The sequence below is a fragment of the Peromyscus leucopus genome, chromosome 13, assembly GCF_004664715.2.
Source record: "Peromyscus leucopus breed LL Stock chromosome 13, UCI_PerLeu_2.1, whole genome shotgun sequence".
Lineage (NCBI taxonomy): Eukaryota > Metazoa > Chordata > Mammalia > Rodentia > Cricetidae > Peromyscus > Peromyscus leucopus.
The window spans coordinates 9,384,642-9,397,842 of NC_051074.1; the positions used below are offsets into that span (position 1 = coordinate 9,384,642).

The 13,201-nt window shown below is 50.6% G+C and overlaps 1 protein-coding gene across 1 annotated transcript; it reads right to left on the bottom strand.

Annotated features, from left to right (window-relative positions):
- Positions 1 to 393: 393 nt before the first annotated feature.
- LOC114707823 (olfactory receptor 6B2-like) lies at positions 394 to 8,181 on the bottom strand. Its single transcript, XM_028890675.1, has 2 exons — positions 7,976 to 8,181; positions 394 to 1,379 (listed from the first exon to the last, which is right to left on the bottom strand). The coding sequence occupies exon 2, from the start codon at positions 1,367 to 1,369 to the stop codon at positions 431 to 433; it is 939 nt and encodes a 312-aa protein (XP_028746508.1). The 5' UTR covers positions 1,370 to 1,379; positions 7,976 to 8,181; the 3' UTR covers positions 394 to 430.
- Between the last annotated feature and the right edge of the window lie 5,020 nt (positions 8,182 to 13,201).

The window sequence follows — 13,201 nt, forward strand, 5'->3', positions numbered from 1 at the left end:
AGCCACTCTAGAAATCAGTGTGGTGGTATCTCAGAAAATTGGGAATCAACCTACATCAAGACCCAGGAATACCACTCTTGGGCATATGCCCAAAAGATGCTCAACCATACCACAAGGACATTTGCTCAACTATGTTCACAGCAGCATTATTTGTAATAGCTAGAACTTGGAAACAACCTAAATGCCCTTCAACCAAAAAGTGGACATTAATTTTAATGGGATGGAAAATGCATTCAATTTTACCAAGTCCTGCTCTGCACATATAAAAGCAATAGAATGGTATCACTACACAAAGAGTGCCCATTATGTCTACTGCACAAAGGTAGAAAGTGATGCTCTAAATAACTTCAGCACTACAGCAATGCCAAGTGCTCCCACATCCTCATCTCATGTTCATGAGATGCTCTGGAATCAGAAGGGGCTCTCCATCCTATGATGTAGCTTGACTCAAGCCCAAGGCCTTTCTTAGGGCATCTTTGAACTCTTTGTTCCTCAGACAGTAGATCAAGGGGTTCAAGATAGGTGTGAGGACTGTGTACAGAACAGAGATGAGCTTGTTTGAGCTTCGGGTATCAATGGCCTGGGGCCTTACATACATGAAAAGCAAGGCTGTGTAGAAGATGGTGACCACAGTGAGGTGGGAGGCACAGGTGGAGAAGGCCCTCCACCGTCCTGTGGCTGAAGGGATCTGAAGCACAGCCAGGGTGATGTATCCATAGGACAGAATGGTGGCCAGGAGAGGGAACACCAGAATGATGAAGGCCAGGATGAAGTCCACCAGCTCCGCAGTAGAGAAGTCGGTGCAGGCCAGCTTGAGGATGGGGGAGATGTCACAGAAGAAGTGATTCAAGACATTTGAGCCACAGAAGGTAGCACTGGAGATAAAGTAGACCTTGATCACAGAGATGGTGAAGCCACTAGCAAAGGAGAAGATCACGAGCTGGACACACAGTCCTGTGGTCATGATGACTTGGTAGCGCAGGGGATGGCAGATGGCCACATAGCGGTCATAGGCCATGGAAGCCAGGAGTACACACTCTGTACACACCAGGGAGCTGAAGAAGTAGAGCTGAGTCATACATCCAATGAAAGAAATGTGTTTCCTCTGCAGGAGGAAGCCATCCAGCATCTTAGGGATGATGTCACAAACATACCAGATCTCCAAGGTGGACATGATGCCCAGGAAGTAGTACATGGGCCTGTGGAGAGAGGTGCTGCTCCAGACAGTGAGGATGATGGCCAGGTTCTCCACCAGCACAAAGAGGTAGATGAGCAGGAAGAGGAGGAAGAGCAGGAACTGTAGCCTGGGGGCTGTGGGGAAGCCCAGCAGGATGAACGTGCTCACCTTGGTGATGTTCTCCCCTCTCATCCTTCTGCACCTGAAAGAATCAAGAAGGTACTGGCAGAGGCAGAGCGGCAGTGTGCAGGGAGAATAGGCTGACAGATCTGTAGACAGTGGCACACTTGGCTGCTGCAAATGCCAGGGAAGGAGAAAAATACTACAAGTGTAGTTAGTACTTAATGCCCTGTGGTTTGGCTTTGATTCTGGGCTCAGAAATATACTTTTCATACTCCCCTCTATCCGTAGTGATGACCAGACTGTAATTTGTACTCTGGAAACCTCCAGCAAGTCTTTGAGCATGGGAGAGTAGTGGGTTCCTTGTGCCTGTTCTCTACGCAAGTGATTCATGATTTTTAGGGTCATTGGGGGCTACTGTTTTGCATCTAAGCCTTCTGTCCTCATTAGCATAAGTTGGGTCTTTGCTTGGCTTCAGAAAAGATTTTTAAAATAGACTTGACATCATCAGGACTCCTGGAATGATGGGTTCAGGTTATGGAGTCCCTATAATCGGGCCCTTCCTCAGGACTGGTTTTAGGCACAGGACAGTAGCTCCATCCCTGTCTTTATAGACCACATGAGCCATCCACAATGGAGGAGTCTCAGCACCAGTCTTGGTCAGAGAAAGCCAGCACTCCTGGGTCTAAAGGCAGCTGAGTGGAGGAAGTCTCGAATAGTATGGCGGTGCCCACAGTGAAGGGAGGAGTCACTCAGGGCAGAGGCTGCGGTCATACCAGTCTAGTGGTTGTCCTTAGCCAAGGTCACCAGATGATGAACAACAAGATGATCACTCAACAAGATGAACATCTTTACTCTTACCATGACCAAGTGTGTAACAGGAATCCTTTCCCATCACATTTGGGAATGTGGCACGTGTCCACTTTCAGTCTGCACACTTACCCGAGACCACGGCTGCATCAGGGCACACAACAAGGTCTTCTAACACCAGGCCACTGCTCTCTGCATGAGATACCAACGACCGAAAGCGGGCCCATGTGGGTGCTGGAGAGCAATGTTAGCAACAATCTGGAATGTTAAGATGGGTAAATGCAGTGGCGGTTAGTGTCTGGCATTACTCTCATGAACTATGAAAGGAAAGATCACAGGGTGAGCAGGAGTGTTCAGAAGGAGAGGCAGCGAATTCTCTATGAGGAAGAAATGCAGGGCTACAGAAGAAATGCAGGGAGAAGGCTGGCTCATTAGCCGGAAATAAGTATCATAATTAACAAACCACCTGACGTTCCTCCAGGAAGGGCCTGTCTGTGTTTGGCCATTTAATACTATAGAATATTCTTTCAGCCATTCAGAAAGGGCAGGTCTGTTAGTCAGGTCTGATTGCCGTAACTAGAACATCCCAGAGATTCACCTTCAGAAGGGAGAGCTTCGTTTGGCTCCTGGTTTCAGAGGTGTTGGTGCATGGACATTTGCCAGGCTGTTCTCAGTCCCTGGTGACCCAAGCACATCATGGTGGGAAGGCATGGTGAAGGCTGACCCCAGCATGGCAGCAGGAATCGGGGGGGGAAAGTGGCTAGGGGACCCAGCAACCTCTTCTGGAGCACATGTCCTAACTCCTTCCCACCAGCCCCCCACAAAGTTTCATCATTCCCCTGTAGCTCCCCAGGCTGTGACTAGACCTTTGACAGATGGGCCTTCAAAGGACATCATGGTGTAAATGTAAATGTAAAATGTCTCCTACAGGCTCATGTGGTTTAAATACTTGGTTCCCACCTAGGACATATGGCCTAGTTAGGTGAAGTGGGTCTTGAAGGCCAGGTATGATTCTGGTGAAGGATCGAGCCCTCTGCTTCTTAATTCTCCATGTTGTGAGAAGGGGAAGAAGAGCCAGCTCTAGACACGGGGAACCTTTCTTGCTTTAACTTGTTTCTGTCCGGTGTTTTAGTACAGCAGCAACAAAGTAACAATGCAGTGGACACTCAAGGAAAAAGTCATAGCAAAGTCTACCTATCACTCCCCAGGAGTCGCAGTGAAGGTTCCAAAGGACAAACACCACCACCACCACCACCACCACCCACCCACACACACACACACACACACACACACACACACACACAAAACTTTGAGGCAGAAGAATCCTAAGGCATCCAGACAGAATAAAACGTTTTATAAGGTGGAAGACCACCTGGGCTAGACTGAGTCTCCGGTTCCAAACACTGAGAGTCAACAGGGCGTTGTCCGCAGGGGCGTGAGAATATGTAACCGGTTGTACCCAGACCTGGAGCTGCCTGTGAGACTTGTGACCATCTGTTCTGAACAGGGACTCACACATCCTCCCTCAGTGTGAAACTCAAGTGCCACAGCCATTAACCAGAGACAAAACCGTTATCCTGGACCAAGAGCATCACCACAGGAGAGGACTGCCCACAGGAGAGGGATGTGTGACGGGAATAAACCTTTTAAATACCCCTCGGACCTTCAGGTCCGTTGGCACACCAACAAAGCGTCACACACCAGTCCTTGTATCTGAGAAGACACACAGTGGAGGGTGACACTTCTTCGGGAAAATGACAAGCTACATTTTAGTACTTGAGGGAACCTTGGGTGAGGCTGAGATTATGATAAGCAGACTGCAGGTTTGGCCTTGTGTCACAGAAGGAAGTCAGAAGGCTGTTTTATCCTTCGAGTTTGTAGCTAGCACAGTCTCAGACCTTTACAAGGTAACTCGGGGTTTAACAGGACGTGGACCCTTACGAGTTGAAAGAACAACCAAAGAGTGTAGAAATAAAGGAAATGAGAAAATGCGCAGGGTAACTCGGAACAAGGAGTGCATTAAGAAAACTTCCAGCTGTGAGGAAAACTGCAGGTAGGACGGGGTCGCCCAGCAAAGGGGGTTTCTGACCCCAGTGGATAGTCGGCTACACACGCCTACACACACACACACACACACACACACACACACACACACACACACACACACGGACTTGCAGACTCAGCTGGAAACTACCCAGCCAGGGATGAAAATAAAGAGAAAGCGTGAGTCTCCTCAAGTAAAATCCACACCCCAAACAGTTTTGCTTATAGAACCTTTCATCAAAAATAATTACTTCAATTTAGTATCAAAAGCTCCCCTCCCCCCCCCAAAAAAAAAACAAAAAACAAAAAAACACGGTATTAGGAGGCGGCGGCAAAGGGGGAGCAGTTAGCGCAAACTTCAACACATCTCATACTGAGCGCCCCGCAGTTGTGATACCCCAGTTCTCGTACAGCTCCCCTCACGAGTGAGAGGAGGCGCCCTGACCCCACAGTGTCGAATGCAGTCCCGCAAGGGTGAACACCAGAGGTCCAGTGAGGGGCAGCTTTCTGAGAACACTGACACGGTGACAACAGAGCTGATGTCGCCATGAGGCCAACAGGGCTGTTGACGAGGCTTCCGAGAGGAGGGACTGGCCTAGGAGCCTCACCTGTGGGGAGCCTCACCCGTGGGGAGCCTCACCCGTGGGGAGCCTCACCCGTGGGGAGCCTCACCTGTGGGGAGCCTCACCTGTGGGGCCCTCGGATCTCTGCACCGTGTGGAGACGGTTCTGAACGTGGAGGAGTCTTCCACGTCAGCCTTAGTGGTGGCCATTCCTAAGGGGAACACTCGACATGTCGTGGAGGGAAAGCCCACATGGCGGTCTCATGTTTTACTGCACTCTCGGAACTCCGGGAGATCCCGGGGAGTAGCTGTGCGGTTGGTCAGAACAAAAGCTACACCAGAGCACAGTTCACCTCCAAGGTCAGGGCTAGATAGTGAGCTGTCAAAATTCTCACAGTGAAACGCATCCACCGACCCAGGGAAGCCGGTTCTCAAGACGTGATCAAAGCAACCCACAGCCTTCAGAGTCGCCTCCACCCCACCACGGTGAGGTACGGCAGGCTCTTCACTATGGCCACTGCATACCTGTGCTACCTGTGTGTACACCAAGCTCCCTCTGCCACCTGCAACAAAAGGGATAAAGACATGGACACATTGTCCTGATTTTCAGAAGACATGGTCTTTTCATACTGAAAATCCATTAACACTGTCACAACAGGAATTCCTAAATAAGTACTAAAAAATCATCTTCTTGGGGATGAGGCAGGAGGATCACCATGAGCCTGAGACAAGCCTAGGCTTCACAGTGAGATCCTGCCTCAATTTTTTAAAAAAGTCTTCTCCTTTATCCCTGCTAACTAGGACCTTCCTGGATGAAGATGAAGACTGTCCTGAAGAGCATAAAGATGGCTCTGCCTTCTTGGGGCTTTGGGTACTGGGAAGAGCACTTGTGGAAGACGACCTAGAAATCAGGGACATGCTGGGTTTTGGTGCCCATGATCACCATGAAAAGTGCAAGGAGTAAACAGTGATATTCAGCACTCACCAGGAGGCAAGGGGCAGATGGTGTAACTGGGATGGGAACCTTCACCGCTTAATCGTTCATCCAGCTTCACTGAGTGCCCACTACAAGGCAGTCATTCCAATCAATTGAATGAATCAGGAGAAAGCACCAGCCCCAACCCACCACCTATGGGGACTGTGAATTCTAGTAAAGCAGGAAGCAGTCAAGACGTACAGCTCCTAGCCTGGGAGGAGGTGGTGAGCTGGGGGAGCCTGGGAGGAGGTGGTGAGCTGGAGGGAGCCTGGGAGGAGGTGGTGAGCTGGGGGAGCCTGGGAGGAGGTGGGGAGCTGGGGGAGCCTGGGAGGAGGTGGTGAGCTGGGGGAGCAGGTCAGTGGGGCTGGGTAGCAGGGTGGTAACAGCAGCAAGGAGTGACACTTGAGAAACATCTCCAAGAGGTGAAGATCTGCCCTGTGGCTCCCTGGGAAGAAGAAGGCAGAGACTACATACTACATGGCTGAGGGATGTGAAGGGAGTCAGGATCAGTCCAGTTGGAGGGATAGTGTGGACTAGAGGGGAAGAGAATTAGAAGGACCCATGAGGCTGATGGACTGGCCATCACTCTGATGAGCGGTGGCAGGGCTGATCCATATTCTAAATAATTGATACAGTGAGACCCAGTAGATGAAGGGATTGAGGAAGGGTGCCAGTATAAACCTGCTGCTCCCTCTGGGAGGGGGGGGGCTCGGCTAGGGACAGTGCCTGACACGTTTTCTTGATACAGACCCCAAGAGTCGAGGATAACACTGGTCAATAAATCATTGGCACCAGATGTGAATTTGATGGGCTGAGAAAGACCAGAAACATGACAGGACAGCGCTCTGGGGGTAGGTTGAGGAAGGAAGCGGACATGCAGAGATGTGAGGTCCCAATCAGGCCAAGCAGAGTCTCCCTGCTGGGAGTTCAGGGGCTCAGGACTGGGACTGGGCTGTCTGATTAGCGACCAGGACCACCCCGAGCAAACGGGGTGGGAAAGGAAATGCATTTGCATGCAGAGCAGAGTCCTCTCAGGAGAGGACAACAGGAAATCTGGAGGCTCACCTCTCCTCTCCTCCTCAGCCCCACTCACCCTTTGTGAGAACTAGCTTGTCAGCTTTGTGAGGTTCAAAAGAGCAAGGCAGAAGGCACAGGACATGAGTCCCTGCTCCTCCAATGTCTGGCAAGACTTTTGGCAAGTGTGGAGGCGAAGGTCGGTTCCCACGGAAAGCCAGGGAAAGGTCCCCACTCTGCAGTCTGAGTGGCAGGGGACAGGAGCAGGCAGGTGAGAGTGTGGGCATGGCAGGGCCTGGGAAGGAAGGGGCCCTGGAAACACTGATATCCTCTGCCATGTCTGCCCCAGAGTCCCCAGCCCTACCTAGAGTCCAGTCCAACCCAGATGGAGTTTGGGCTTTGCCTTGGATTAGAACCTGGGATGGGAGGTGGGACTATACTGGATTCTTATTATAGCCTGGGGCATGCCTAGCTCCCCAGGGAGTCAGGGCAGGATCCCAGGATGGGATCGGGAAAGAGGGTGGTCCCACTTCTGAAGGGAAATGTTGGGGGGAAGCTGTTCTCAGCGGCCATTTGAGTCCTGGGCTTCTTTTGGCCTTCAGAGTTCCAAATTGCAAGGGAAACTTGTGGTTCTTTCTGGATTCACCAAAATGAGCCACGGAAGTTTAAGTGGGTGAGAGAGGAGGCAAGAGAGTGTGGGGCAACAAAGGGGAGCAGGTGGGAAGCAGCGAGGGGCAGTCTTCCCAGAGGCTGGGTCCGTGGTTCGGATCCACATCACCCCATGGCCACAGTGAAGGTAGGCTCTGGAAACAGCAGCTGGCCCTGCCCTGACAGCACATGGGGTTGACTTATTGGCATCAGACACTGGGAAGATGGGCTTTATGATGTCCCTGCATGAATCCCTCCAGCTGACCACAGGCAGAGGGAGAGGAGCATGTGGAGGAGCAGGCCAGCTTCCAGCAAGGAAGAAGTGGAAAAGGGCAGATGTCAGCACTTGTTGAGGCTCTGAACATTTCTTCCCCTTTTTTGGCATGAGGGTCAAGGGGACATGTCCTAAAGGGCACGCAAATGGAGTTGAGGCACAAACTGGAAATGGGAATAGTACCTGGAGAAGATGTTAGATGCAGAGGGTATGGGGGTGCTGAAGAGTGCATACAAATACCAACGGGAGGCAGGGGGATGGAGGCTGGGAGCAAGGAGCCCCTCTATGGCACAGTCAGCTCTAAGAACAGTGGTCCCCTTACTGAGCAGGAAGGATGCCATGGGTCCCTACCTTGGTGACCTGAGTGGCTGTGTGGCTGTCCTCAGTCTGCTGAAGCCCAGAGATTCACTTCTCCCTGCCTACTGTCACCCCCAGACAACTGGCCTCTGCTACAGCCTGACTAATCCCGACAGCAGCTGGCCTGTCTGAGCCACAGTTGGTTTAAAGGAAACACTGAGGAAGAAAGGAAGCTTCCTTCCCCACGCGCAAGGATGTGGGACTCCAGGGCCCAATTACCCCATGGTTAAGTGGATCTGCCCCACACCGCCAATTAGTTCTGGTCTCCTGTGCTGGATGGTAAAGGCTGGCAAGGAACTCAGACCTTCCAGCATCACTGCTGTTTGTCCCCAGCACCCTGTCCAAGCCATCAGGCCCTTGGCAGAACTTCCTCTCCATTCACTCATTTTCTGGCCACGTGGTCTTGTCCTGACCATAGCCATCTTCGTTCTTCAAGGCAGGGAGGGATGTGACTCTGTGGAGAGTTATGACCAGGTCTAGCCCAGGAGAGGATGAGGTAGGGCTCTACCCAGTCCCACAATTTGTGAGTGTCATCATTCATGAGGGAAAGGGGAAGGTTGAGCTTATGACATGGACAGTGGCATCTTTCTTGTGAGAGACCAGCACAAAACTCCACAGCTTAAGTCTAAAGCAAACAGACCTGCCGGGTGGGCGTAGTGATGGGAGCCACGGAGCCCAGGCAGAAGAGTGAGACCAGGGAGTAAAGAAATGCTCAACCTCCCCACGTCTTCAGCAAGGCCAACCGAGAGAGCCAAGCTCAACCCAGGTTAGAAGTGAGCCGATAAGGCAACTGGTCCTTCTTCAAAGGAGAGTCACAAACTACCATCAGCCAGTAGGTGACACAGATCGAGCATGACCAAGCAGGCCTACAAGCTTCTCAGAGAGGCTAAGGCAGAACCTAAGACAGCAGAGAAGGATGGTGGCTGCGGGGAAGCCAGATTCTCATACACACTACTGATGTGAGCAAGATAGTCCAGCCACGCTGCAAAAGAAGTCTAGCAGTCTCTTACAGCACTGTAAAAGTAGATTTCCAACTTTATACATGCGCAAATCTATTCACGTACAACTCTAAACACCACATGTGTATGTCTGTTCCTTTTATCATCTCTCAAAAGCTGGAAATGGTCCGATGTCCTGCAATATGTTACTGGCTAAGCAGACTGGAGCCCCTCCCTTCTCAGCTGTAGCCACAAGTGAGCTGCCTAGACACAGGACGACATGGGTGGGTCTCCCATTGCCCTGTTCTCATTGCCCATTTGGGCATCTGGTTCTAGGAAGAACCAAAGCACTGGGCTCCTGTCCCTCCTGGAGCCTGTGAACTCAGGGCTAGATGGTCCTTTCCCAACTCCTGGGGAACATTGACCAACCCAAACCTCTAAAAAAACCTCATGGTTATAACAACACCCTCATACTTCATGAAGTCATAAGTACCCAGAGTTAAGAGGATCAGCTCTTGACATTGCCTGGGAGGGGGGTGAATGACTTGTGTGGCCAAGCCCATCACCTGGCAGGAAGGCCTTCTTCACCAGCAGTAAGAGAGACTCTTGCTGTGTCCATGGTCTCCTGCATTGCTTGCCTCCTTTAAATGCTCTGTCAAAAGATGCTAGAAATTACTTTGCATTGATTAATTTGGTTCACTGACAACTTCACCCTCGTATATAGTGCATTCTGATTACCACCTCCCCCCATACTCTCTCTTACCTGCCTCCTGGCCCTATCAGTTCACCTCCTCCCCACCAGTGCCTTCCCCAGATTCCTGGCTTCAAGTTTTATTTTGTGACCCATTCAGTTTAACACGGACCGTCTGTGGGAGCACTGGATTGGACCTCTCCACTGGAATCCAGTAGGGTGACAAGTGAATAAATCACTGAAAGCAATAACTCTCTTTCTCTCTCTGAATCTACAAGGATCATATAGTTCAGCTGTGTGTGTGTGTGTGTGTGTGTGTGTGTGTGTGTGTGTGTGTGTGTGTGTGTGTGTGTAGGGGGTAGAGTCCCTGGGACCCTCCTCCACCCACGCCCCGATGCAGACATTCACGGCGACTGTGAGTTCATGATTTAATGGCTGTGTCTTGCCCAGAAGACGGCACCTCTCAGTCCTTGTCCTTATCTTCCATCTTACATTCTTTCCGTCCTTTTCTCTACAATGTTCCCCTGAGTCATGGAGCGGATGGTAGCAATGCCTTGTTTAGGCCTGCCTCTCACCCATCATTTGATTTCCAGATCCTCAGCAGCCGTGGGTCTGCCTTCACCACTGTTCACTGGAAAGAGCGGCTTCTCAGATTAAGGCTGAGAGTACCTTTTGTCAAATCTCCAGTGATGTGATGCCTAAAAACCATGTCAGCCCGTTTTCCAGATGCGGCCGCAGAGTAACAGACACTGAATAACGTATAAAGAGAAGAGATTGCTTAGCAGACTATCACACCAGTCTGGGAGTTAAACGATCGATCGGGGATCTCACCGGGCAAAGGACTCTACCTGTGTCACCAGAGGGCAAGTGTACTGCTCAGCAAGAGTGCGTGTGAGGTGGTGAGCAAGCGTGTGGAGTGTGCAAGTGTGTGGGGAGCCAGGCTCAGCTTCTAAACACCCTGACACCGGCTCTCAAACTCACCAACCCTGTCCCAATAGAGGAAGAACTCAGGGCCACCACCAGCCTCAGTGGCCTGTCTGGAGGACTCCACATGCTCTCAGTCCCTCCCACACAGACCCTATCCTTCGGGGTGCTGCCGGAGGCACCAGGCCTCAGCATGAGGTGCGGTGAGGGCAACCATATTCACCCTCATCAGGACTTTTCGGTAGACCAGATTCTCACTAGCCACATAGCCTGGTCCTTGGCCACTGCCCTGGTCAGTACAGATCCCACATGGGGCTCCTGCTTGACCCCCAGTGCTGTGCATCAGTCTCTAGAGACTCCCTTCTTCCTTCGGCTGTCTCAAGAGCGGTTGCCGGGGAAACTTCTGAGAGCTACTTCCTGGACACTGCCCACGTGAGGACAGGATTGGTAATCCCTCGGGTAGCTTTTCTTGGGTCAATGGAGGGAAAACACTTCCCACAGGCCCTGGTCCATGATCCTGACAGCCATTCCCGTTAGTTCTGGAACCCTCTGGGCACTGATCATAGACGTTTACCCAAGGCATTGTGGGAATTTCAGGTTCGTGGGTTATGTTATGTTGGTCAGAACTAGAGGCTGTGTCCCGACCCCATAGCACTCTGGATATTGTTTCTTGAACAGCAGACCATGTCACAGCATCACACAATTTTCTCCGGGGGATGGGGGTGGGGGTGGGGATGGGGGTGGGGGTGGGGGAGGTGGGGTCCCAAATTCCAGTACCTGCCACTGGGTGGCGCCTGTGGGCTTTAGCAGGGCGCTTGGGTTTGCAAAACAGCAGCGGCAGATAACTCCTTATGCAGCCCGGAGACACCGAGGGAACCACTGCATTTCCTTTAGGAGCAGTAGCCTTCTTCCTTTAAGACTCAACGCTGGCCTTCCCTCAGGCAGTCTCTTGGGCAGGAGAAGCCCATATTCCCAGGGAAGGAAGATGATGTGGGAATGCAAACACCGCACTTCCTCCCGGTTCCAGGCTGGACAGCTGGACAGCCACAGCCAGCCTTTGCCCTTGTAGATGGAGCCTCAAGGGCGATGTTCACGATGTTCGCACCCTTTCTGCCAGCCCTGGCTTGCTCTTCACTCTCTGGCCTTCTTCTAGACCCGAGGGAAACCTCCACTTTTCATAGCCAGCCATGAGGTAGCCGTAAAGTTTTGTAGCTAACCTTTTCCGGTTTGAGGAAAAATCAATTCTTTTTCCTTTACTTTGAATGGCTGCTGACTTTTTGCCAAATATTTTTTCTGCATTAATCAGATGATCAAATGGTTCTGCTGAGTTATTTTTCATCAATATGGGGAATTTGAATTCACAGAGAAAGCCCACTGGGTGAGGATATGGGACCCTTTCTACGTCGCAGGCTTATTAATGTTTTGGACACTTCATGATTTTAGTTAATAAGGCTTTTGCCAGCTGTGTTCTTATAGGGTCCTCTGTGTTTGGCAGCAGGGTCTTACTAGCTTCAATCACAAACTGGAACATAGGCCTCTCCTTTGTTTCCAGAAAAATAAATGTTTCTCTAAAAATGGAAATTATTTCTTACTATATTTTATAGCAATATCCATGAAACTTGCTAGGCTGGCATTTTCATTGAGGAATTTTTATTTGAATTTTTATTTATTCAGCAGATTACATGGATTTCATGATTTTCATCACATCCTGCACCAGCTTTGATGAGCTGAATTTTTGAGCATCCAGACTTACATGCAAGTTGCGGCCTTTATTGGCATACTCTTACAGCAACGGCTGTCTCCAAAAACAGTTATCTCTGACACTGACAAAAAATCATTTCACTTGTCCCCATTTAGCGTAACAGCCACAATCAGAGACACCCATGTGACTATCCTTGCCAGATTCATAGCAACAGCAACAAACGGAGGGTGATGCTACTACTGACTGTGAGCCTGGAGTCAGGAGGTGACATCACATCAGAGGGGTAAACCTAGTGGGGTCCTCAGCTCTAGCTGGGTAACAGCGAACAGCTAACTGCTAGGGAAGAACCACTCCAGGGGAGGCTTGTGGGAGATGCTTTCAGTAAAGAGCAGATGTTTTCTTCCTTGGAAAGGATGGCGATTCAGCTGTTACTACTGTCATGAACAAGGTATGCCAATAACAGGGGGACACGCTTGTGTCTTTGCTCAGTTTTAGTTTGTTGAATGACAGTGTGGTGGTACTGTGTTTCCCAAAATATTGTGTACCTTAATAAACTTTTCTGGGGTCAGAGAACAGAAAAGCCACTAGATACTTAAGATGGGCAGTGATAGCACACGCCTTTAATCCTAGCATTCCAGAGGCAGAAATCTATGTGTTCAAGGATACAGATAGGCATGGTGACTCATCACGCCTTTAATCCCAGAAAGCAAGCCTTTAATCCCAGGGAGTGGTGGTAGAAAGCAGAAAGGTATATAAGGTGTGAGGACCAGAAACTAGCAGCATTTGGCTGGTTAAGCATTCAGGCTTTTGAGCAGCAATTCAGCTGAGACCCATTTTGGATGAGGACTCAGAGGCCTCCAGTCTGAGGAGACAAGACCAGCTGAGGATCCGGCGAGGTGAGGAAGCTATGACTTATTCTGGCTCTCTGATCTTCCAGTGTTCACCCTAATAACTGGCCTCAGGTT